The sequence below is a fragment of the Lynx rufus genome, unplaced genomic scaffold (assembly GCF_022079265.1).
Source record: "Lynx rufus isolate CCGP_SWC_20201006 ecotype Redwood Valley unplaced genomic scaffold, mLynRuf1.p SCAF_9, whole genome shotgun sequence".
In the NCBI taxonomy this organism is placed as follows: domain Eukaryota; kingdom Metazoa; phylum Chordata; class Mammalia; order Carnivora; family Felidae; genus Lynx; species Lynx rufus.
In genome coordinates, this window is record NW_025814897.1 from 7,275,845 (window position 1) to 7,303,251 (window position 27,407).

Sequence of the window (27,407 nt, forward strand, 5' to 3'; positions counted from 1 at the left end):
TTGCTTTCTGCCTATTTTCACAACTCTTTAGTGTCTTTACCAGATACACATTTTTCAGTCATTAGGTAACATCTAAAAACTGCATGATTTAAGGTAATTGTACATAGATTTCTTGTTACCAATTTCTGTAGGTAACAGTGGGTTATTATCTGTAGATCAGAGTTAGAAAAAAACAAATGCAAATACTGTTTATTTTATAAGTGATTTTTGAAATGCATCACTTAGAAGAAATGGGGTTTTCAGAAACCATGTCTCCAATGACAATTGACAGTTGCAGGTTATGTGATAATGACTGTAGTACTCTCTAATGTCCAGTTCACCAGAAGGACCACAGAAGGCAGATACTTTTGTGAATTTTGTCTCATATCATTATTGAAGTTTCTTCTCTAGCCATTAACTTGGTTAATACACCATGGGGAAATCACGGTCAAGAAAATTTTTAAGGTAGTATAGAATATCTACTCTAGAATCGTGCAGGACCAGAAAAATAATTTTAAAAAGTTAGATCTTTCTGAAGTTGTATATCAGAATGTACTTAGAAAAGATATAATAGGGTGGTTTCTTTATGTTGCTGTTGCAGTGAAATTGCGCTCCTAATGATTTTTTTTGAGAAAAAAATCGTTCTCTTTGAATCATTGTAATTTGCTGTGTTTTACAGTGAATATAAGTTGAAATCTGTGGTGAATTATGAAGCATTTCAAAATTGAAATGGCTATTCTGAGCTTATGTTGTTAGTTGCGTGCAAAAGTAATTTTATATTTCCTGTTAGTGTCATTAATCATTATGAAATGTTCTTTATCTCTACTAATACTTTTTGCCTTGAAGTCTAGTTTGATATTAGTCTCCTTGTAGTAAATTTCTCTTGGTCTGTGTTTGCATGGTGAATCTTTCTCTGGCCATTTACTCCTTACATTATATACAGCCTTACATTTTAGATTTATTTGACTTTACAAGCAATATGTGGTTCTCTTCTCAGGTATGATCATTACTTTGTAACTGGAGGATTTAGTTCGTTGACATTTACCTTACCCCATTATTTTAAGTTTCTTTACCCCTTTCCACCGTGTCTTCATCGTGAAGTATTTTAATTTCACACATTTTAAATTCCATAAGCTGTTATTAATACTTTTTGAAACATCAGTATTTATTTAGATTTATCCAAATAGTTATTCTTTATTTCTTGTGTTCAAAAGAACTTTTTTTTTTTTTTTTTTTTAGTTCAGGTTTACTAGTGGAAAAATTCTGTTTTGACTTTTCTGAGAACATCTCTAGTGCTTCCTCATTTTTGGAAGATATCTTGGCAGGTTTTTTCTTTAAAGATACATTTCTGTTCTAACTATTATTGTATCAAAATTAGCCGATGTCAGAGTTAGCCCATGGTTTTCCTGTTCTTTTGAGGGTACTGTGTATCATTTAAGATTTTCTTATTTTCGGTTCTTAGTGAAACCATGTCTGATGGTTTTTTTTTTTTTTTTTTTTTTTTTTTTTTGTGGCAGATAGATGTGGTATGGACAGATGACCTTGATCTGGGCTATCCTGGCTTGTAGACTCTGGGGTTATTCTCTTTGTTTTGCCTGGAGTCGTGAGATCTAGCCCTCTGGAAGTCTCAGCTGAAAGCCCTGGGTGTTTCCAGAGCCCTTCCCCTCTGGCAAGTTCTGAACCTCATAGCGCTGAGGCTGCCAGGGTCTCTGCTCAGCTCTCAGCTTCCTGGATGTTGCTTTTTGTTTGTTTTCAGTCATTTTGCTTTGTGTGTGTGTGTGTGTGTGTGTGTGTGTGTGTGTGTGTGTGTGTGTTGAGTTTAGGAGTTCCTCCCACTTTTCATGGGAAGATCCTATGAAGAATTTAAGATTCAGTGTTTTATGGTTCCTCCTCTCAAGGATCTTGGGCTGATGTGTGTAGGCCTCAGGGTGTTACTCCCAATTCTTATCTGTCTTGCAAATCAACAGATGCTTTGAGGGGAAGGTGGGGATGAATATGGGGCTTGCCTCAGGGCATGTCTGTTTTCTTTTTTAGCACCTCAAGTCCTAGCTGCCTTGGTTGATCTCTGATGCCTTCAGTTTTTTTGATTTATATTTAATCCAGCTTTCATTGTTAGTGCTACAGGCCAAAGAATGAATCTGAATCAAACAATACCTTTATGACAGGAAGGATAGCTTTTTAATCTTAAAAGTTTTAGGAGCCACTGATGATTATTCTAGATCCATGGTTTCATTAGGATTTGCAAAATTGTGATGATGCAATTCTGGTTCTGATTCCTAAGAAGTTCTCTTTTGGGGTATATGTATGTGTGTGTATGAGAAATTTGTTGGAGAGCCATGCTGTTGCTAATCATTTCTTATTCTAATTTTTTTTTTTTTGGTGGGGTCTGGATTTCAAAGTTAACCAATGTGGCATGTTTTTAACGTATTTCCTCCTCTTATTTTCATAAGCACCCCTGCCACTTTGGAACAGAACTACATAGTTTGCGAGCTGCAGCAAAAAATAAGTGTGTTGTATTCCTTTTTGAGAAGCCACCTGAAGAAGAAAAGTATTGTATTTTTCTCCAGTTGTAAAGAGGTACTGAATGATTAAGTAATTCTTGTTGAATCATCCCTTTTAAAATAGCAAATTTCAGTTAGATAAAAAGCAATTTCTTCTATTCTGATAAATACAGTACTAGATGTGGTGAGGAACATGATAGATAAGCGTGGTGTCCATCCGTGAATATTGGCAGATCACGCCATTGAATGACTGGATGAACTGCAGGTGTTTATAATCTGACTCCCACCCTCTAGGAATTCTTACCTGAATGTGCCATTTATTTCCATGCCTTGGTGTCCTTGATCATGGTGATCTCTGGAGTGCACTGCCTGCACCCCTTTACACTAATGCTGAGGGAGTGTTGAATGTCCTTTAAGGCTAAGCTCAAATGTTACATCTGGAGGTCCCTCTCCAGTATTGCCAATCCCTGTGTTATAATCAGCTGTTTTCTCTCCCCTCCTTCTAGAGTGTTTATGTGTTTAATTCAGTTACACATTTCTTTAACATTAGTCATTTGCTATGAATAAAGGATTCAGTGATAAATAAGGAAACTTAGTCTCTTCCCTTAAAGAGGGAGGGACCTTGATTGATTTTTATGTTCCTTTCTTCTCTATATTTCAGATTACCTAATGATATATAGTTGTTGGCATATAGTAGGTGGATTCTAGGTTTATAGTTTTTTGAGTGCTTAGCCTGATAAATATGCCAGTGAGTTTCTCTCCAGCTTACAGGGAAGATAATAGTGGTCTGTCTGTTGTACTCTGTCCTTTTTTTGGTGCATACTCTTTTTAGGAAACCTCTTCAGTCCCATGGTTTTAAGTGCCATCTGTGTTCTCACAACTGCCGAATTGACATCTCAAGCTCTGACCGCTCTCCTGAGCCCCGGACTTGTGTATCCACTTGAATACTAGAGATTTCCTGTTGAGTGTCTTGAGATTTCTTGTTGAGTATCTCAAGTTTAAAGTATGAAAAATGATTTAAGATTTTGTATCCTGAAGATCTTTTCCGTCCATCTCTTCCCCATCTCAGATGACTGAATCCTTAATTATCGCACGTCTTCATCTCATAGTCAATATATTGGTAACTCTCATTAGCTCGACCACCTCTCATTACACCTCAGGCCAAAACTAAATCTCAGACACGCTTGATTTTGTCCTAATCCTGGCTGCTCTCTTCATTCTCGCACTTTCCTTCCTTATAGTTATCACACGTTCTAGCCAGAGTGATCTTGGGAAGTCATCCACCTCACCGAGACAAAGACAGTTTTGATTCAGGAGATGCAGACTGCAGCAAGTTTTCATGGACTCAGTTGACACTTCCTGGGTGCATATGTACTTTTTTGAGATTGGTTTGCCTGAGGGTGTATCTGTCGTCCACAGGTTCACCTTTCCCCTCTCCCCATCTCATGGTGGCCCTTTTAAACCTGCAGAACAAAGCCATGAGTCCATCTGTCTATACTCTTACTGGTGCATTGTCTCAGGCCATTAGAGCCTTCCTAGCACCAAGGGTTTCGCTGTTTGGAAAGTGAATGGCTCTGAGAACATGGTACCAAGTTGTTCTGCAGTTCACTGGCCTTACCATTCTTTGCTTTGTTGTTGTTTATTTATTTATTTTGAGAGCGTGAGAAAAAGAGTCCCAAACAGGCTCCATGCTCGGTGCGGTGCCTGATGTGGGGTTCAATCTCGTGACCTTAAGATCATGACCTGAGCCGATATCAAGAGTCGGACACTTAACTGACTGAGCCACCCAGATGCCCACCAACCATTCTTAACTTTTAACAAAATTTGTGAGGAGACTTAATGGACTTAATAGCTGATGGGATTGTTATAAATTTTATCTGTCATGGTTTTGACCTATTTTATAGGAGTTAAAAGAGTTAAGTTTCCTTCTAGTACATTTTCTTTTTTCTTAAAAAAAAAAAATTTTTTTTTTACGTTTATTTTATTTTTGAGAGACAGAGCACAAATGGGGGAGGGGCAGAGAGAGAATGAGATACAATATATGAAGCAGGCTCTAGGCTCTGAGCTGTCCGCACAGAGCCCGACACGGGGCTCGAACTCACAAACTGTGAGATCATGACCTGAGCTGAAGTCGGACGTTTAACTGACTGAGCCACCTAGGTGCCCCTACATTTTATTTTTTAAATTTACTTTTTAAATTCCAGTGTAATTTACATATAGTGTTATATTAGTTTCAGGTTTATGACATAGTGATTCAGTAATTCTGTATATTACTCAGTGCTTACATGGTAAGTGTACTTAATCCCCCTTCACCTATTTCACCTACCTCCCCTCTGGTAACCACCAGTTCTCTGTATTTAAGAGTGTTTTTTTTCTTTGTTTTTTGTCTTTTGTTTGCTTGTTTTTTAGGTTTCACTTAAGTGAAATCATGTTTACAAATCTTTCTCTGACTTATTTCACTTAGTATTGTTCCTTCCAGCTCCATCCATGTTGTGGCAAATGTCAAGATTTCATTTTTTATGGCCATGTAATATTTCATTGTGTGTATGTATGTGTATGTGTTTATCCATTCATCTTTGGATGGACACTGTGCAGCTTCCTTATCTTCACTATTGTAAACAGTGCTGCAGTAAACATAGGGGTGCGTATATCTTTTGGAGTTAGTGTTTTTGTTTTCTTCAGATAAATACCCAGAAGTAGAATTACTGGATCATATGGTAGTTCTATTTTTAATTTTTTGAGGAACCTCCATACTGTTCTCCACAGCGATTGCACCAGTCTGCATAACCACCAGCAGTGCACAAGCGTTCCTTCGAGTCCAATTTTCTGTAATTTCATGAAGGGATTTTCTTAATGTGCACATTAGAAAGAGAAAATAGGAATAAAATGATGCTTTACTCTGCCTCAGTCTACCATTCAAGTAGTATTCATTTATTAATATGTAAACTAAAGAGGAATGGAGCCAATAATCAGCTCCATTTACTTCCATTTATGAAGAGCTATAATAACTTCCAGTGTTGTATAACAAAATTATTGTGTCTATCAGTATTTCTTGTTATGCTTTTTTTCAAATTCTAACATTTCTTGTTCTGGTCAGTTATATACTAATGTAGTAATAGCTTAGTCTGAAAATTTTTAATAGCTTTATGGCCACAGGAGATTAGAAATTAAAACTGATGTTCAGTGTTTTATAGTAGAAAGTCATAAATATTGATAAGATAATCAAAAGACTTTGAAGCATAAAACTATTAAGATAAAATTCCGTGGGGTCAGGAAATTGCCATAAAAGTTCAAGGAGGAGAAGAAATGCAAAATTTCTTTCTCTTGAGGATTTTATTTTGTGTTCACTTTTTTTTAGACTTGATTTTTGGGGCGCTTGGGTGGCTCAGTCGGTTGGGCGTCCGACTTCAGCTCAGGTCACGATCTCACGGTCCGTGAGTTCGAGCCCCGTGTCGGGCTCTGGGCTGATGGCTCAGAGCCTGGAGCCTGTTTCTGATTCTGTGTCTCCCTCTCTCTCTGCCCCTCCCCAGTTCATGCTCTGTCTCTCTCTGTCCCAAAAATAAATAAATGTTTAAAAAAAAAATTTAAAAAAAAATTTAAAGACTTGATTTTTTTTATAGTAGTTTGAGGGTCACAGCAAAGTTGAGGGGCCCTCTTTCACACAGGCATGGCCTTCGTAATCTTTACATATTTTAAAAATGATCGTAGGTATCAGATCGCTCTGCTACTTAGAATCTACTGGATACATGTGTAAGAGGTTTGTTTTAAATTCTCCATATTTACGATATATCAGAAATTACATTTTTTGCAACTCATTACACTTGAAAAAATGTCAGCTGTCAAGTTGAAATGTAAGGGGAGCATTTTTTACAAAGTTTTTAAAATTTTCATTTATTTTGAAAGAGACATAGTGAGCAGGAGAGGGGCAGAGAGAGAGGGAGACAGAATCCAAAGCAGGCTCTGTGATGTCAGTGTCCAGAGCCCGATGTGACATACCGGGCTCGAACTCACAAAGTGTGAAATCATGAGCTGAGCCAAAGTCAAGGGTTGAATGCTTAACCGACTGAGCCACCCAGGCGCCCCTAAGGGCAGCATATTAAAAAAAAATTCTTACAGGAAATAATGTGAGCAAAAAGTGCTCGAAGACCACAACTCCAGACTGTGCTTCCCTTTCTCTGCCCTACATTTTTTGTTTGGTGAAACTTGTGCTCCTTAAAGCATGTTTGCTGTTAATCTCCCGAGTTTGCTTGACTGCTGCTGTTATCTGGAAGTACCAAACTCCTTTTTCTGTTACTGCCTAGGTCCAGTACCTGTACCGGGTGTTCTGTCGGCTACGTCCTGGGATCTCTATCCTTGCGCTGCACGGCCGGCAGCAGCAGATGAGAAGGATGGAGGTCTACAATGAATTCGTCCGCAAGAAGGCTGCAGTCCTCTTTGCTACTGACATTGCAGCCAGGGGGCTGGGTGAGAACTTAGAAGAAAAGATTTTGTGGTCATGGCATATAGAATTTGCTTATAAATGGATGGATTTGGGGATTCGTATAGTTACACTCAAATAATTGGGCCTTTTTTTCTTAGAAAAATAAGTAAATTGGTAACCAATATGAGTAAGGATACATCAGTGAAAATTTTGGTTGTATTTTCACCTTCTGTGTTTATTGCTTATGGTAATAATTCTAGAATCCTGAGCAGCCCACAGAATCAAAGGCGGATTAAAGGTGTAAAGACACCTTTGTATGTTTCTTTGAAAATTGGAAACTTGATAAAATATTACAACTTACTTAAAAAGAAAATTTGAAATCCCATTTTTTCACCAAATGTTTTTATTTTAAAAGCATACTTAATGTGTTTAAAGTTTCAGAAAGCCACTGTGATACCGTTTTACAGCTGGTGGCTTTGTGGTGGTGGGATGGGGTATGGAAGTCATTACAGGAAGTAGAGATCAGAACACATGACAAGAGAGTAAGTAGGTGGTAATTTAAATTGTTCAGTGGCTTTGTTTTATGTTAATTACTGTGGTAGATTTTAAACATACATGAAGAATACATCTAAGGTACTCTCAGGTATATTACCCAGCTTTGACAACCATCTTTTCCATGATCCCCTTTTTCTTCCTGTCTCCTTGATTTTCTTGGAGTTTTTGAAAGTGTATCTCAGACATTATATATGTTCACTCACATGTGACTGGAGGCAGTAGCCAAGTATACATGTTTTTAAAGCTCTCTGGCTTGTATTGTTGTTATACCATGACTTTTGGTAAAATCATCATTTTGTATTTACCTTGTCTGGGCTGTGTGATTGTCTGTTGTGATTGTCTGTATGAGTTTTCTCAAATGTTCTGGCAGATGTCCCATACCTTCTTTGCTACCAGTTCAAACCCGGTCCATTTCTCTCTTCCCTCTCTTGCAAGTTCCATCTCCAGCTCTTACCCACGCTGGTTGCTCCATAAACCTCATGCATATTTGTCATCCTGACACTCTTCTTTCCAGATCTTTCTTCCTCTTCCTTGACTTATCAGCCCTTTTCTCTGTTATGGAAATTGATCTAAAATTCTCACAGCAAAATCCAGTAATGACTAAAGGTAGTTCTTTCAAGTAATTGAGAACAGGATATCTGGAAATGAGTGAAAACTTCTGTAGTCAGAAGTGAGAAAAGGGACTTAGAATCATTAATTTGAATGGAGATGGGAACAGCAAGAAAAGTAAAGTTTGCTTCCTTTAAATTGGGAAACCAGTTTTGTAGTTCACTAGGAGCCCATGAAAAGTGGGTTCTTTTAGATTATTAAAATTTTATTATTTGTCTGACACGAAGCAATCTCTTCTGTTTCAGATAGAAAAGAATCTTTGTATTCAAACACTGTCATTGATTTTAGTTCACTCTGTCAATGGAGAATTGTTTATTATCTCTTGGTCCCTGTAGTTAATTTTATTTTTAATAAAGTTCACAGATGATATCTATCAGTTTGATGTGATGGAAAGTCCTAGTAAGTGATAATGTAAAATAAAAATAGTATGGCATGGTAGACCTTGCAACTAGTTTCCTAACTTGATGCTCCTTCTGTTCAGATTTCCCAGCTGTGAATTGGGTTCTTCAGTTTGATTGTCCAGAGGATGCCAACACATACATTCACCGAGCAGGTAGAACTGCCAGGTAGGTGTGCTGGCTCTTTTCTTTGCTGTTGCAGTTGGGAGATGTTTGCTCGTGGTAGAATTTTAAATGTTAAGCATCTTTCTGGATAGCATGTGTTAATAATTACCAAAACCTTAGAGTTCTTCCTTTTGCCTCATGTTCCACATTTAAAAACTGATCTTAAGGAAAGAGAGATGGGTAAAGTTACATAAAGATGTTCATCTTACTGACCTGTGTAATGGTTAGGAAATGGAAACAGTCCAAATAATCACAGCAGGGTTATAAGTGATTATGATTGGCCACAGACAGACTGTGTCTTTGGATTTACCTTGTACCATTTATTACCTTATCACAACTGGATGAATATTTATAGTGTGGTTGTTGGTGAGACATTGGTACTTGATGATGGAAGAGACACCAACTCTTGGTCTATCTGGGCAGCAGTTCTGCTTTTTATTAAAAAAAATTTTTTTAATGTTTATTTAAAAAAAAATTTTTTTTTTCAACGTTTTTTATTTATTTTTGGGACAGAGAGACACAGAGCATGAACGGGGGAGGGGCAGAGAGAGAGGGAGACACAGAATCGGAAACAGGCTCCAGGCTCCGAGCCATCAGCCCAGAGCCTGATGCGGGGCTCGAACTCACGGACCGCGAGATCGTGACCTGGCTGAAGTCGGACGCTTAACCGACTGCGCCACCCAGGCACCCCAATGTTTATTTATTTTTGAGAGAGAGAGAGAGAGACAGACAGACAGAGACACAGCGTGAGTGGGGGAGGGGCAGAGAGAGAGAGGGAGACATAGAATCCAAAGCAGACTCCAGGCTCCTAGCTGTCAGCACAGAGCCCAGCGCAGGGCTTGAACTCAAGAACTGTGATCATGACCTGAGCCGAGGTCAGACATTTAAATTGACTGAGCCACCCAGGCGCCCCGTGGAAGGATCTTTAGACCCAAGATGTAGACCATCTTCTAAGCAGTGATTTTCCTCCTCTTCTGCTTGCCCTGTGCCCCTTTCAGCAAACAGCCCCAAGTGGCCTCTCTCCCTCATTTGTCTAGTAAATCTCTTTGGCATGCACTGAAATTTCTTTGAATCCACAGTTTTGGGCGGCTTTAAAGAAGCTTTTTTTTTCTTTTTGGCTGTATCTGGTAGATTTTGTTGTATGTTTTAGCTCAAGTGAAGGTTTTTCATGTCCTTCTGCAAGTGCTGCTTGTCCTTCTGAGAAGTAATTTTTGTAACATGTTTGATTGCTTAAACATTTTTGATTGATTCACATTTATCATTAAATAAAGATATATAGCCATTAAACATGGGCTATAATAAAAATGCACTCAAACGCATTTCTTTTGACCAGCATGGAGGGAGTGAATATTACAATAGTGAAAGATAAAGCTATTTAAAAATGGAATTTATGGGGGTGCCTGGGTGGCTCAGTTGGTTAAGCGTCCAACTTTAGCTCAGGTCGTGATCTCACAGCTCGTGGGTTTGAGCCCCACGTCGGGCTCTGTGCTGACAGCTCGGAGCCTGGAGGCTACTTCTGATTCTGTGTCTCCCTCTCTCTCTGCCCCTCCCCTGCTTGTGCTCTGTTTCTCTCTCTGTCTCTCTCTCAAAAATAAACAAACATTAAAAATAAAAATTTTTAAAATGGAATTTCTGTACTACAGGGTAAAAAGTAAGACTTTTTATTGTAGTTAACAATATAATTTGAATAAACAGTGGAGTTAGAACTGGGTTCTGTATATGGTGCTGTGGTGCTTTTAGACAAACTTGCCTGTAAAGTGGTTACATTTTGGTTTCTAATGGGGTCTAAGGAAAAAGGACCTGGGTAGATGAGCAGGCTTGTTTTCCATTTTATAGGAAGATGGGTGGTGGTGTCAGTGATCTTTGTGTCGGGTACATGTTTGGGTTATCTTTCATAGTGAGATGTTCAGAAGTCGTAAGTAGTAGTGGTTGGCGGAATGAGAATTCCTCTGCTGTTTAACTCTTCTCAGTAAACGTGAGGCATGTATGAGTTTGTACTTGTACCCATGCACACATTTTCCATTTTAGAGAAAGTGGGATGTAGCCTCGCACACAGGCGTGTTAGTGTTAGTTGTGCCATTTGGTGTTGACATAGACAGGGGAAACGGATTTCTTTATGGAACACTTATAAATAGTATTTTAAAATTATTCTTCCTTAATGAAGATGATTGGACATCTCATTGCATCAGAAAACAGTTCACCGAAGAGGAATATTTCAGGGTTTTTCATTCCCAGAGAGGTTGTTAAAAATCTTCTGTAGCTGAACATGCCAGGGTGAACATTAAATTGGTCCTGATGACTGGAGATGAAAAGGAGCTACAACAACATCATGATTGTATTTGAAAAGAAAATACTAATTTGAAAAACTGTTGTAATGCAATTTCTAATGTCGTTAATTTTTAAAATACAAGTCTGTTTGATCCCTCATAACCAATTAAAAATGTTTTGAATTGACTCTTTTAGATGAGTAGTCAGTGGAAATGTTTAGGATATGCAATACTTATTTTTTCTTGGGCAGTTTAATAAAAAATAATGAAATTGCAGTTTAAAAGTTGCCATTAATGGGCTTACAGATAATTAGAAAGTTTTTTGGGCCACGAGACTGAATAATTGAATTGAATAAAGGCTAAATTAGAATTTGAAACTAATTAAAATCCTGTGTTTATGCTGTAATTAAAACTGGGTTGCCAGATAGTGGTTACTTGTGGAAGTAATATATAATATAATTCATATATATGTGAATATATAGTATAATTCATATATATATATAATTCATATAATATAATTATAATTCATATAATATATGAATATGGAAAAATGAATTCAGTGCTTTGTGGCAGAATAGCTAAGGTTTGGGGAATCTTTTTTTTTCCTTTTGAAGTGTTTTAGCTAAGTGAAAATAGTGATTTAGGCATTTGTCTTGAAGTACTTTGTTGTATTATTCACTTAAAATTCTCATGATCCTTAGTATTGGGAAAATTTTTGTCTATTTTCTTTAACCATCCACATCTCTTTTAACAAATGATCTTTAGAGGCAGGGAAGGCAAGGAATAGGAATATAATTTTACCAAGCTGTATTCTGTGGTGCATTACTTAAAAATGATTGTTTTTAGGGCTTGCAGTTTTGGGTACTCAAAAAACCAGGCTCTTCCATTTTCTTAGGAAAATGCCCATTTGAAAATAAAAAATTGGGGAATGGAGAGTAAGTAGGTATACATAGGATACTCCTCTTTTTTTGTTTTTTTTTTTTGAATGTTTTTATTTGGGGGGTAGGAGTCTGTGGATGGAAGATGTGAGTTATATGTAACTGTTCATATGTAAACATTTGGGAGTTTAAATATAAAAAGTGAGAGTCCAGGTGCCTGGAAGCTCAGTAGAGCATGAGACTCTTGATCTCTAGATTGTGAGTTCAAACCCCCCCACTGTGACGAGCTTACTTTAAAACAAAAGGTGAGTTATATATCAGAGAGAGTGTGTGTATGTATATAATATAAAATATATAATAAAATATAATGTATAATTATATTCCAGCTGAGTCTTGCCTGGCTGCATTTTGTGGCTCTCAGACTTTGTGAGTGATTTAGACAGCAGTGTGAGATTCCACTAGGGGGCAGCAGAGGCCAGTTCTTTGCATTGCACACTCATGGCTGCCCTGTAGATCAACAGCGGCAAAGAGGATGCAAAGTAGTTAAAATTTTTGCTGTGATAACTTTGAAGAGTTTATGGTTTGTGGAAAATACTGGTACTTTATGGAAGAGATAATAGATTTTTTAAAAAGTATCCTTAATTGTTTTGTAAATTGAAATAATAAGAGTGAAAAGACAATTTCCATGAGCATTAATTTACTGAAGCTTACTCTGAATATCTTAGGAATGAGATAAGAGGAATCTTTTGCTAGTGAAAATTTGTGCTTCTTTAAAGCTAAGACTTGGTAAGATCCTAAATTTCGCCTGTTTCTTCTGGATGTACTGGTGCTGCTTTGTTTCTTTACGTGACTGCCTGCCTTGGTCTGCTACTATTTAGAATTTAAAGTCTTTTTTTTTTTTTTTTCTTTTTAAAGGGAAAAACCAATTTGTTATTCTGTATCAAGAAGCAATGAACTGGGGTAGTGTAGGGCCAAAATAGTTACAGAGGTTGGTAAGAGGACAGAGCCTTCTCAGTTGTGGGCTAGTTCCAGGCCCTTCCCCCTTGCCCTCCTGCTGTCGCTTCTCAGCACAGCAGGCAGAGTGATCCTTTTAAACACAAGTCAGATGATGTCAGTCCTCTCAGGGCTTCCTGTTCACTCAGAATAAAAGCCAATGACCTGATATTATTCAGTCCCCTCCAACCTTACTTTCTATTCCCTGCTTGTCCCTATATTCCACACTGGTCAGACTGTTTCTCCTTTATGCCGACCATGTTCCCCTCACCTCCCGCAGCCCCCCCACCCCCAAGGCCTTTACGTTACTGTTTCTTTTGCTGGAATGGTTTTTCCTCAAGTATCTGCATGACTTTCTTTCTTAACCTGCCCCAACTACTCTTCCTAACCTCAGTCTATATTTTCTTTTTTCCCCATAGCACTTAATACCTTCATGGATAGTAGAGCATTTCCTTATTACAGTGAATCTCTTTCTCTTCACTAGAATGTAGGCTCCATAAAGACTAGGGAAATATGTCTTCTTAATTGATATACCCTGAGTGCTTAGAACAGGCCTTGGCACAGAGTAGACAGCTGAGATAACACAGTGACTTTCTCAAATCAGACTCATGAATCAGAGCTTCCCTAAAATTAATTATCTCTTGCAGTATAACAGATTATCCCACAACTGAGTGTCTAAAAGCGAGAACTAGATGTTCTCTCCTGGTTTCCGTGGATTGGAAATGCAGGGGTGGCTCGTTTGGGTTCTCAGACTTCTCATCCGCATCCTTGCAGGTCTGGAGCCCAGGTCTGCGGTCGTGGTGTCACGCGGTCCTTGAAGGCTCCGCTGGGGCTGGATCCCCTTCCAAGCCTGTTCGTCTGCTTGTTGGTCAGAGGTGCCTCTCAGTTCCTTCCACACCTTTTTTCTTTTCTTGAGACTTTTCATAGCAGAGCAGTTGGTTGGCTTCCTCAGAGAGAGCACGAGAGAGAGTAAGAGGGAGTAAGGTGGCGGCAGCGGTGTCTTTTGTGACTTAGAACTTGGAACCCAAACTCCATCTTACCGTAGCATCCTAGTGGTTGTACAGGTCAGCCTTATTCTGTGTGGGGAGGACCACAAGGCTGTGGATGCCAGAAGGTCCCGATTTTTGGGAGCCGTTTTAGGAGCTGCCTACCACCCCTGAAAGCAAGCTCGCCTGACAGTTTGAAAGATAAAGGACGGTAATGGCAAGGAACGTGCGAGGCAGGAAGAGGTCTGGGAACCCCGCTGTAGCTCCACAGGGCCATTCTCGTCACCTCAGGGTAGGCTCTGGCCAAGACTGACCTCGCAGTCACTAAGCCACGCGTGCCGTTTATCACTTTCACCGTTGGGCCACCGCTAGGCTCACTCACATGGCTGACTGCAGAGACCTGCCGCTTGAATCCACAGACTTCAGACAAACCTGGTACATCTGTTATTTAGCATCTCCTGCATGAGGGCTCCCATGCTGGCACGCGGCGTGTTTGTTTCCCCGGAGGCCTATCGTTAGTCTTTTTATGAGGAGATTTGACCGTGTCACTTTTTTTCAGCCGGAGGAGTCTCCGTGTCCTTCCCTGTCATTCCCACAGGGAGCAAGCGGGTTGTGACCTAACCCTTTACTTGGTAACTCTCAGGTCTCTGTTGAGTGAACAGATGGAAGAGCTCAGTCAGTCTTTATACCAGCCTGGTGGGAGAGGCCTGTTTGTCAGGAAACGACTTCTCAGGCTTGCGAGGTAAAATGTGTCTAAGATCCCTTGGGAAATACCAGGACTGGGATGTGTCCTCAGGTCTCTCTGACCCCGCAGCTCCTGTTCTTGCCAGTGTGCCCCAAAGCAGATGTTTTCAGTTAGTGAAATCTAGTGGCTGCTGCTCCCAGGCAGGGTTTCCATAAGGCGAGAAAGCCAGGTGCTTGGAGAAGGAGGGTAGGTATCCTTCTTTAAACTTGCTGTCATTTGTGATCATGAAGGCCAACTAAAAATATATGCACTTTCCTTCTTTATTTGGATTATTAGAGGCAGATATCCCATAGTTGATCAACACCATCCTGGAAAGTCAAGAAATTCAGGTTTGGATCTAGCTCTGTCACCTGCTGGCTTTGTACCTTTTGATCAGTTCTTAATCTCTTTAAGCCTCAGTTTCTTCTCCTGGCATTAATCATCTCTTTCAGTAGTTTCCAGAAAGTGATTTCAGGTAGTATAGTTTTTAGGTACCACTTTTATGTGTTTTCTTCTTGTTTTTAATGTATTAAAACTTAGTCTTGTTTTTAAGTTCTGGGGACAGAGTTGATAGAGTCTAATGATTTCTGCCTTTTCTGTGTGAACTCCCTAAATCCTTGTTCTTACTCAGTTTGCTAGAAGCTTTCCGTGCAACACATATTAGCCAACTTGGTTTTTGTTTTTTTTTTTAATTTTTATGAACTTTGTCAAACTGTTGAGCCTATTATGGTGTACCTGTTTGTATTTCCAAAATCTTATGCTGCAGATGACTTTATTTTACCCAGAATATTTCCCGGTCTGTCCTTTTCTCTTTTAAATCTAGTGTAGAGTCTTTAGATAGGATTCTGTGAGTCAGAGATACCTCTTTTCCTGGAATAAGCTCTCCTCTGTACCACACTGTGCAGGAGGAACAGAACGTTTAAGTGTGATTCCTGTGGCCTGTCTGTATGCATCTGCTTGGCTGATGCCCTGTTGAACCTCAGTGACAGGTGCTCTTGGGGCTGGTTGCCACTGGTGAGGCTAAGGTGTAGGAGGACAGAAGGAGATGCAGGGAGGAGGGAAAAGAAGGGCTGTGGAATAGCAGAGTGTGGCCAACAGTTGTCTCTCTTTCTCTATCTCTTGATGATACTTCTGTGAACAAAGGCTAGTATGTTAAGAATCACAGGTATAGAACTTTAGGTTCTGAAGGAACCTGAATCATCTCATTCATCATCTAAGTGGCTCAGGTGGTTAAGTGTCCAACTCTGGCTCAGGTCATGATCTTGCGGTTCGTGAGTTTGAGCCCCGCATCAGGCTCTCCGCTGTCAGTGCAGAGCCCACTTTGGATCTTCTGTCTGCCCCCTCCATGCCGTGCACACTGTCTTTCTCTCTCTCTCTCAAAAATAAACATATAATAAAATTTTTAAAAAAGTATATAATTTATAAATAAGAATGTAATATATGGTGATAAAATGACTCATTATCCAGGGTTATAAAACTAATGAATAGTACAGCTAGGGCTTGAATTCAGTTCTTTAGACTCCAAATCCAGTGTTCTATCTGCTTACACAACTTCTGGTGGTTTTTTGCATCTATTTACTCATCAGATATTTGGTGAGCAGCTTTTAGGTACAAATGTATGGTAGGTATGGAACATGCATTCATATATGTCCTCAAATTTACTAATCGAGGTAAGGAAGTACCCTAATATTAATAGTACTAAGATGTGTTAAATGAAGTAAGAATGACACAAAGATGTAGATTTTAAAAGCACGTATGTTTTCATTTTTTACTTCATAAGGACTTTTGTTATAAAAATAGTGCTTATTCACTATATAGATTCTATCTTTTTAATGTTTTATTTTGAGAGAGAGAGGAAGAGAGTGGGAGGGGCAGAGAGAGAGGGAGACACAGAATCTGAAGCAGGCTCGAGGCTCTGAGCTGTCAGCATGAAGCCTGATGTAGGGCTCTGACCTGAGCCAAAGTTGGACGCTTAACTGACTGAGCCACCCAGGCGCCCCTCACTATATAGATTCTAGACATTGGCAGAACCTACCAGCTACATCATACCACCTAGAGAAATTTTCATGTATGATGTGTATATATTTTTAAAATTACAAAAAGGGAATTATTCTAAATAGAATCTCTTACACCCTGCTCTGTAACTTGGAGAACCAGACCGGGAGAACTGAGAATGGCCAGGCAGTTGTGAGCCCTGGCAGATCTTGCTGAATGGGCAAAATTTAAGGGACACTTAAAGTCTTAGCTAGAATGGAGTTTACGTGTTGGGGAGAAGGCATTGGAATAGCTGAGGACTAGTGGTTACTGGGTGGAACGCAAATTAGTGCCAGAACAGCAGGGCTTTTCCTCCTTCCTTTGGTCAGAGTTTGTTTTGAGGTTAAAATTACCAGTGGGACCCAGAAGTCAGTGGCCTCGGTCTCTCACGTTGAGCTAGAAATGCCAGTGAGCTGTATGTAGCATGTGAAGGCAGACAATTGTGATCAACCTATTAGGGGTCTGTATAGCTGATAGAGGTAATGAACTGCAAGTGTAAAGCCTCCGATATGCAATGATTAGCTGGAGATTTTTGTTTTTGTTTTGTATTTCTGTTTTTTTGTGGGTGTTTTTGGATAATTTCTTGGTCTTCCCAGAAGTTTGCCTTCTCTACCAATTGCTTGTGTAAAAAAGATTGGCAAATTATTGTAAAATGAAGTCCTTCCTAAATTCTAAAGGGCTACTAAATGTAACGTACTACTACAGATGGTGAAAATGAGATTTTTGTTGTTGTTGTGTTTCAGTTGCAGGGCTTTTATTTGGTGCCTACAATGTTTCTTATAATAACCTGTGTATTATGGAATTCCAAAATGTAGATCTTGTGAAGAACATTTATTTCTCTTTATATATATACTAAGCCTCAGTCCTTGGATATTGCTTTTGAAATATAAAAAGCTAGCTCATGGGTAAATAGACTATCCGTGTAAGCATTTGAAAGAAAAAAAAATGTGCTTCTGCCTTCTTTTCAAACGTGTATTTATTTTTAAAATGAAAGCTTACTGGAAATTCTTGGGTGTTGGTGTGTAGGAGATAATTTGTGCTTTCTGTGTGTTGTTTTAGGGAAAAGATGTGTGTGATGTTCAATAGGTAAAGTGGCCAGTTATGATCTTTTCTGTAGATGCTTGCCTTATGGGGTTCGACTTTGGACATTTTTTTCCATTTTCCTTTGGGAATTTTGTTCTTCTAAATTCCAGTGTTGTACTCTGTCTTAACCTTATGCAGATCTATGTGTCTGTTGACTATAGTTGTAAAAGGTTTGGATATGGCCCATGTGTGACTTGAATCCTGATCTATTCTTCCAGATTATTCTTGGGTACCTGAATGGTATAAGGATTAGGTATAATGATTAGGCTTATTATTCTTGTTTATTCGTCCATCTGAAGATCCAAGGGCTTCAGGGAATGCTGTTTTGATACCTTAGAGATTTCTTTTAACCCCTTTGCCCCTGTTCTGGCACACATTATCTAGGCCTGGTGGCATGTTTATTTTCTCTCTCCATCTCTGAATTTGGATATAGAATGTTAAAGAGATCGATTACCCTTTAAGCCACCCATACCCATCTCCCTTCTTCCTAATTGTTCCTCTCTGGGCCACATGAGATAAGCTTTCTTACTTCTGAAGATAATTGACCTCATCTCAAGAGTTTGGCTACCTTTAGGGCATTTTGATACAGTGCACAGCATGGTAGTCATTATTAACCGATATCTGTCCCCTTTGCCTTTAACCTGTTGTTGGTGAGATCTTGGAGCTTCAGAAGTTGAGATGTCTCTCAGATACCTTGTCTGCTCTGGGTTTTGCCTCACTACTTCATTATAATAGTGATTCCTGCCTTCACAGATGGTTTAATCCAGTACTGCTTAGGGGAATGCTTTTTCATGTTTCTTCATAGTAAATGATGTTGAAACATTTTGAATCGTAGTAGGTGTTGAAATACAGTGAGGAAGGTATTTGGTACTAGTTTCTCATTTATGAAACAGTAAAAGCTTTACTCTATCTCCTGTTAAATACCCATGCATTAGAAACCCTAGAAAAAGCTAATCAGCCTGAAGAAGACAAAACTATCCACTGGACTCTCGTCAGATGCTGTCTTTTCTCCCTGGAAAACTGGATTCTCCCCTAATGTTTGACTAATTGCTAAGTTTTTAGATCTCTGCTCTTAGACGCCATTTGCCCAGGGCAGTTTTCTTGACACCTAGACAGCATTCAGTGGAGTTCTCTGTTACGGTTTTATAGCTTCCTGTACACTTACTAACACTCCTACCACTTTATTGTTATTTGATGTTTTGGTATCTGTCCCTAATAGTCTGTAAGCTCTGTAACAGCCACAACTATGTCAGTTTTAGTGCCTGGCATTTAGTGGCCCCTTAATTTTTTTTTTTTAATATATGAGTTAAAGATAAATTTTAGCACTTTGGATATGTTTTGTTTCCTACTTTTCTGTGTGTGTACTCATAAAAATGTATACATATAAGTAGGTATTTCTATAAAGATATTACCCTGGAATTTCACCTTGCTTGTTGGAGTAGAGTTTTAAAATCAGCATGATGTGAAATTGCCCTTCCATCTTTATCGTACATAGAGTAAGTCAACACAATTTTTCCCTCCAGCGTTCATTGATAAAATTGTGTACAGTGGTATTCTGTCTCTCTATACACAGCCGTCCAGAGTTCTCCAGAACCAGACTCTGATGTACCCATCTGGCAATCCTCCCTGCTGTCCACTTGGTTACCCTGGTTCGGTTGGGTTTCTCCTATCTTAAGTTAGCTAAGTTTGCCCTATGTTTTCTGGTTTCCACTCCTTAGTTCATGCCATTCTCCCGCTTTGGAAGACCGTATGTTTTCCCTTTCTGTTCACCTTCAAGGTCCTCCTCAAATTCTACCTGGCCCTGACCCACTCTGAGTGGTCTTTTTCCTCTTCTGAGTTTTTGCCATTTATTGCCCCTGGTCGTCCTTTGACATTTAATAATGTTACCTTCTTGGGGATGTTGTCTTGATTTTGTGTGTGTTTGTGTTTTCTAGTCAGCTAGATTGTTTGACCACTGAAGACAGAAATACTCTTCTGTTTCTTTGTGTTCTTCACAGTTTAGGCCTGGCACAAAGTTTCTCACTAAATGATTTATTTGGTTTTAACTATAAAAAGTTGCTCCTCACATTTTATAGCATGAACCTTGAATAGAGTGCTTTGATGAGAATATTTTTCATTTTGTGTTTTTAAAAAACATTCTACGAATATCCAGTTCTGTTTTGTCTTACTGCTTGCACGTAATGGCTGACCCCGAGTTATAGGGGAGTCTGTATGCAGGTAGCACAAGAGGTTTAGTAGCTGTGGGTGCATTGTGGCCCAGTTACGTCGAAATTTCTGGTGGTACAGCATGAAATAAGAATTTTATTAGGTGAGGGAAGAGAATGGATTGGAGGATAGCTTTTCACTTGAGCAGAGATCCATTTCTTAAAACTGTTTTCTGAAAACAGTGCTATTCCCAAGGTATAAAATCCCCAGAAAGATGATTTGATTCCTTAATACAATGGGTGCCATGTTCTTACATGACTAATTGTAACCTAATACTCTTGTGGCTTAAATGAGAAATTGCTACAGAGAACTATTTAAGAAATTCCTTTTAATTGATTTGTTTCTTAGGATCTGGCTCTCCTACCTTGGTATAGCCTAAAAGTCACTTGGAATTGTAACTAGTAGTGGAATGTTGAAAAAGATGCTCAGAGCCCTAGTTGTCTGTCGTCACAGAAGTGAACAAAATGGCATTCCTAATATTTACTAATTAGGTGAACTTGCTTCTTTGTTACCTATTTGTCAGACTGTTGAAATGTAAAATGCAGATTGCACTGATGTGGAAGAGATTGTTTGTTTGTTTAGGTACAAAGAGGATGGTGAAGCTTTATTAATTTTACTTCCCTCGGAAGAAAAAGGGATGGTGCAGCAGCTTCTCCAGAAGAAAGTGCCTGTGAAGGAAATCAGGTAAGAACTGCTGGGTGTGTTGAAGTTACCGTTGGGAGAACGGAGGTGCAGAATCAGCATGCTGAGTTATGTACACTTCATTCCCTCCTCCCTCTCGTCTTCCACTGTCTGCTTTGTGACTTTTTTTGTTTGCTAGTGTTCTTCTAAACACGTTTTCTGGAAGACTGTTAATGCAGAAAATAAGATGAAATGGAGAACTTGTTAGCTTCAGCAGGCATTGATTGTTGAAGAGATTATACATATTGGATAAAATTTGTAGGGTTGTATGTCCTTTTCAGAGGACTCTGCTGTCCATTGAAGATACTCAGATTGTCAGCAGATTTGATCAGGATCGGAGTTTCATCTGCACTGGGGTCCTTGAAACATCCGGGCTTTACTTGGAGGGAAGATTTGGAGGGTGTTTAGATGGGAAGTGGGCAGGTGGGTTGGGTAAGGGTTTGATGGAACAAGACTGAGTTGAAATTGTTGAGGCTAAGTGAAAGTTTTCTACCTTTTGTGTCTTTAATTTTATATATGATTTTATAATTAAAGTAAAAACCACCTCGTCCACCCCCATCTACTACTACCCCAGCTTTGCAGGAGCAGAGTGGTTCGGTATATTATAATCAGGGAAAAAAGTGGGATTTATTTTGTGAAACATAGACCCTTGTAAGAATTTCATTCTTTCCTGTAGCTTCCCTTGGTGGAGTTAAGTAGCAATTCTGTTACATTGTGACTGATTTCTAGATAAGGAGACCATTATTTATATGTTTTGGCTCCTTGCTTATTATTTGAAATTGGCTTTATGATATTTGGCTGAAAATGGAAGTACTTACAACAATGACATTAACTTTCATTTATTCTATTGCATGGACAGATCTCCTGTTGGAGTATTTTCTAACATTACGGACCTAAGAAGCAACCAGTGACAATTGAATGTTAACCTTAGTATCTTTCACTTAGCATGGGGCATTTAGAGATGATTTCTGATCTTGATCTTTTTTCCCCCCTGCATTATGCAGAATACCTGAGAATCAGGTTTACGTTTAGTGTAATTTCAGTCTAATCTGGCTCCTAGATGAGAAATAATGTTATAGGTTTAAAAATACTGAGGAAGATAGGAAAATGCTATATACTGTTTTCAGTTTCTAAAATTGAGATGTCTAAGTTTAACCTGTATTTTTTTGTTACAAAGAATTAATCCAGAAAAACTTATAGACGTCCAGAAAAAATTGGAATCATTTTTAGCACAAGATCAAGATTTAAAAGAAAGAGCTCAAAGGGTAAGTCGTTGGTAAATTGGATACCTTAGTTGGAATGGAGCATATAATAAAGTTAGAATTCATCATTCTCTACTACTTTACGTTTCATGGTTATGCTTCAGGTAGTCAAGTGGTGCAGTTCACAGATAACCAGAACATTCTTTAACTTTTAAAAAGACTCTGGGGGCGCCTGGGTGGCGCAGTCGGTTAAGCGTCCGACTTCAGCCAGGTCACGATCTCGCGGTCCCTGAGTTCCAGCCCCACGTCAGGCTCTGGGCTGATGGCTCAGAGCCTGGAGCCTGTTTCTGATTCTGTGTCTCCCTCTCTCTCTGCCCCTCCCCCGTTCATGCTCTGTCTCTCTCTGTCCCAAAAATAAATAAAAATGTTAAAAAAAAAAAAAAAAAAAAAGACTCTGTACCTCGAAGCCTCGAAGCGTCCGGGTGGCTCAGTCGGTTAAACGTCCAACTCTTGATTTTGGCTCAGGTCATGATTTCACGGTTTTTAGGATTGATCCCCACATTGCGTTCTGCGCTGGTGGCATGGAGCCTGCTTGGGATTCTCTCTCTCTCTGCCCCTCCCTTGCTCACACTCTCTCTTTTTCTCTCAAAATAAATAAATTAACATTTTTAAAAAACTAAAAAAAAAAAAGATTATGTATTTCTTAGAACAAACTGGGAAAATGTCAGCTTTGTGCTTCTTCAGCAAGCTTATTGTCATTTCTTATATTAGCTTAAATTTCTAGAAAGCATAGCACTTTTACTGAATCCTCTTTAAGAATGAAATTTTAGGGGCACCTGGGTGGCTCAGTCGGTTGAGCGTCCGACTTCAGCTCAGGTCATGATCTCGCGGTCTGTGAGTTCGAGCCCTGCGTTGGGCTCTGGGCTGATGGCTCAGAGCCTGGAGCCTGCTTCCATTCTGTGTCTCCCCCTCTCTCTGACCCTCCCCCGTTCATGCTCTGTCTCTCTCTGTCTCAAAAATAAAACGTTAAAAAAAATTTTTTTTAAAAAAGAATGAAATTTTAATCTATAAATATGACTTAATGTTCCCAAATTACTTTTTTTTGACTTAGAAATCCTCTTGATTAGCAAATACAAAGAATTACCACTTTCATTTAAACTTACTTTTCCGTTCCTAGAGTGCCTAGCAGTAGATGCTTTAGAAAAGGAAGAAGGGAAGTAATTTTGTGTTGTGCTAACAGCTTCCTAGTCTCTAAACGGACAAATATTTGAATCCCTGTTACAAAGCTCATCCTTTTCGCCACGCTCTTATGTACATGGAGGTTACCAGATCTACATATTATCTCTCTCTCTGCATCTCCCATAACATATCAGCAGTGAGTTAAGAGTGTCAGGATTCAGAGGTTGGATTCTGTGTCAGCAGAGAGATGAAATGAGAGGAAGGAAATAAGAGATGTGGAAAGAGCATCCTAAGTGGATAAGGAGCCTGAGCAGAGAAATGGTCAGTAGTAAGGCTTTTATGTTATGGTTTTGGAACTGGATATTCTTGGGAAAGAAGTTTTATTTAAAGAGCAGATTTTACGTTTCTGGTTAAAAATTAGCTTCTGTTATATTTTATCAAGTTAGCCTCACTCTGCTTAAAATACCATGAGTGATGAAAGCTGGAATTTAAATGCTTTCTTTGTGTAAAGTGCTTAGTCATGATGTGACTTTGTTACATGGCAGTTTGATACGTGTTCTTTCTTCATCTTCCCAACAACCCAGGAGGGAGGCAATACTGATGTGACTTTACACAGGAGTAAATAGTAGATGGAGAAAATTAAAAATTGTCCAGGATCGGGGTGCCTGGGTGGCTTAGTCGTTGAACGTCCGACTTCGGCTCAGGTCATGATCTCGCGGTTCGTGAGTTCAAGCCCCATGTCGGGCTCTGTGCTGTCAGCTCAGAGCCTGGAGCCTGTTTCAGATTCTGTGTCCCCCTCTCTCTCCGCCCCACCCCTGCTTGTACTCTTTCTCTGTCTTTCAAAAATGAATAAACATAAAAAAAAAAAATTAAAAAAAAAATTGTCCAGGATCACATAAGCTGTTAAGTAGCAGACCTGAGACTGATATCCACATTTGACTTTCTTCAGAAATTCCATGATACATCAGGAGGATTATAAGAAAACCAAATACTGAACTGTGCCAAGTTGGATTTCTATAGTCTCACTTCACCTGAAATCTAATGAAAAAGACCTTTAAAGGGGAAATTTTTTTTTCCTTAATTTTTGGGTATGCAAACATTTGTGTGTGCAGATATCATCTAGCAGACATTGTTTAAATCTTTTAGAAAGTTTGGAAATAGTATGCACATTTAAAACTATTATACATGAATTCTGAGATGTCATGACTTATTGCATACCTAAGAGGTCATTCAATTATGAATCAGGAAATAAGGAACAATGGAAGGATGTTTCACTAGTTTGTGCATACAACAAATGAGCCTTCCAGAACAAAGATTATAGAATGCACATTGAAATAAATGATGTGATTTATTGGGTGTCACGCATGGTTTAGCAGAATGGCTAACTGTATTGCCAGCAGCAGCAAGCTATCTAGTTTCATAGAAGTGATTTTCTAGCCTTTGATTATAATCTGGAGAGAACAAAAACGATAGGCAACAGGGGTGATTTTTTTGTGTGTGTGAACAATTGTAGGGGAAAAATTATCCTTGAACTGGAGCCATTCATTGTTTTTCATGCCTCTGGAGACAGGGAAAATGGTTTGAAGAAAGGATTAGTATAAATTTATAACAAATATGAAGTTCAGGAAATATTGAAATGGGAATTAAATGGACTTATAAAAATTTTAAAATAAGAAATGCTTGCATAGATGTGTTTCATCATCTTTGTTGCCTGACTGTGTTACAGACTGATAAAGGATCAGGATCATGTTTAAATTTTGATTTATATAGTTCTTGGTATACAGATACCTTTTTTCTTTATAAACACCAAAGAAAAATAACACAAGTTCATGATGACAAATTACTTGAAGTGATAATGTAAAAGGGAAGGCTTTAGGAGTAAACTTCATGTCATGATTTTATTAAGCTTCATTTAAATACAGTAACATTTTATTATGTTAGAAAAAGTATTCTTTTCTAAGAATAAATAAATAAAGAATACCTTTAACTAAATAATTAAATAAATACCTTTAACCAATAACTAAAATAATTATTACTAATAGCTAGTATTTATTGGTACTTACTATATTCCAGAAGATACACCCTGGTACTCTAGATCCATTTTCTCGGTTAATTTCTCATAACATTTTAAATAGAAGGTGTTATGATCTCTGATAGATGAGGAAACTGACAGAGATACAAGAGGTTTGAGCAGCTAGTAAGATAAGGAGCTCAGATTGTCATCTGTATCATTACATATCCTACTTTTTCCCCGTTAGACTATACTGCAATGGACTGATACTAACTTGTAGAATAGCTTTCTGAGAAGGTGATATTCTATGTTGAGTTGGCTTGATGAAACCAAATTTAAAGTCTTATCTAATATTACAGTTACAAAAAGGTAGTTTTTTTTAAATGTAGAATGGAGATATGCTCAATTATTTTATTACTAAATTTTTTTTTAATTTTAATATTTATTTATTTATTTAAAAAAATTTTTTTAACGTTTATTTATTTTTGAGACAGAGAGAGACAGAGCATGAATGGGGGAGGGTCAGAGAGAGGGAGACACAGAATCTGAAACAGGCTCCAGGCTCTGAGCTGTCAGCACAGAACCTGATGCGGGGCTCGAACTCAGGAACCGCGAGATCATGACCTGAGCCGAAGTTGGCCGCTCAACCGACTGAGCCACCCAGGCGCCCCTTAATGTTTATTTTTAAGAGAGAAAGAGAGAGACAGAGAGTGAGCGGGAGGAGGGGGGTGCAGAGAGAGAGTGAGACACAGAATCCGAAGCAGGCTCCAGGCTCTGAGCTGTCAGTACAGAGCCGGGCATGGGGCTCAAGCCCAGAGCCATGAGCCAAAGTCATCTGCCCAACTGACTGAACCACTCAGGTGCCCCTATATGCTCACTTATTTTTAAGATATCTCACTACTGTTGAATTTATCCCTTTGGTTAATTTTCTTTTATCTGAGTTTAAATTTATTTTCCGTTTCTGACTATTGTATGTGATACATGTAAACCTCTTATTTTTACAGTGTTTTGTCTCTTATATACGCTCAGTGTATCTGATGAAGGATAAAGAAATATTTGATGTGAGCAAGTTACCTATACCTGAATATGCCCTGTAAGTATTCATATTACACTTTTAGTTGTGAATCCTCAGAGGTAGAGGTCATTTGTCTGCAACCTGGTTCTCTGAGAGTCCTCATTGAAACTGCTCTGCCTTAACTTAAGAGAATCTGTTAAAGATCTGCAGAGAAAAAGATTATGTAAACTAGAAAACTAGGTGAGTGTCTAGTTCTTGTTGTTTAAAGAAGTTTCTTACTTGTAAGTGAAAATTTCTGAAAGTTTCACTGGCAGTTTCCTGTAGTTTCATCTTAAAGGAGGTGGAGAACAATTGGTAAGCGCTGTTTGAAATCTTTAAATGTCTGTAGTCCTCTTGTCTTTGGAACGCTGGCTTGGAACACCATAGACCATTCTTTTTTATGCTTTTGACACAAGTCTCCTTGTCAATTCTTCCTTTATTTTAGATTGATCCCTATAACTGCTTGCTTATTGCCTGAGTGTTCTTTGTGTCTTGGTGTTTCTTATAGGTACTCACAGTTACCATAGCAAAATATCCTCGTTTAGTAACTGAGGTTACTATTACATAAAAAAGGAACTGTTGGTTTGTTTTGGCTCAGTATTTGAAGGACTTTTTTCCTAACCTTTTCAGCTATAAAGGAGGAATGCTCATTTTTTCAGTGGGGTTCTACCTGTGGGAAAAACATTGACAGAATTCTATAAAGCACCCTTGAGGTTAATCATAGGTTAAATATCAGCATAAAATTCCTAGTCAGTGATGACACATGTATTTTCAAGGCAAGGTCTGTGTATTTGCCTTGCTCTCCAGGAATTTGAATGTCTTTACCTTTAAATGGAGTCTGATAAAAACTTGTATCTGGGAGAGTTGCTGTTTTCTGCTCTTCCCATTAGATTGTGAGTTTAGTATAATAGGTAATTTGTCAGTTGTAACATTTTAGAATGATTGAAATTGCTAGATAACAGCATGAGGCTCCTGACTCTCTGTGTAGGTAATTGATGGAAAACTGCACACCATGGATATAACATGTTTTTGTCACTGAGCTGTTTATGTAGCAGTTACTAATTTCACCTTTTCTGAATATGATTCTTGGTTTAAGTTATTAGCTCCCTTTTAGTATTCCATGAAAAAGTTCTGTCGTGGTTTTCTGATTGACTTAGCTGAGATATTAGTAAACAGGAGAGGCACAGGGCTCTGACACTGCAGGGTCATATTAATGGGACATTTTGTTGCTACAAAAGCCAGTAAATCTCATCTGTTCCCAGTTGACAACCTTTGCTTTTTACTGGTGATGTCTAAGGAAGGCAGAAAGTTAACTTCTGAGCCTAAATTATTGGTATAGTTTAATTTGGTGGTGTTTAGATGTGTAAGTTCCTTGATCTATAAATTCCTTTAGAAGCCCTTTGTTACCTAAAGCAGTGTTATGTGTGCAAGATATAATAAATGTTTTTAGAAATTGTTTTCCTAAAGAAACATGTTTTGAATA

General features: G+C 38.6%; 1 protein-coding gene across 1 annotated transcript in view; it reads left to right on the forward strand.

Annotated features, from left to right (window-relative positions):
• DDX10 (DEAD-box helicase 10) overlaps positions 1-27,407 on the forward strand; it is a 277,089-nt gene that overhangs the window by 22,693 nt on the left and 226,989 nt on the right. The window contains exons 7-12 of the mRNA XM_047071361.1: positions 2,430-2,556; positions 6,782-6,944; positions 8,546-8,630; positions 20,380-20,481; positions 21,656-21,743; positions 25,875-25,963. Coding sequence (XP_046927317.1) covers positions 2,430-2,556; positions 6,782-6,944; positions 8,546-8,630; positions 20,380-20,481; positions 21,656-21,743; positions 25,875-25,963 — 654 coding nt within the window. The remainder of the gene's footprint in view (positions 1-2,429; positions 2,557-6,781; positions 6,945-8,545; positions 8,631-20,379; positions 20,482-21,655; positions 21,744-25,874; positions 25,964-27,407) is intronic.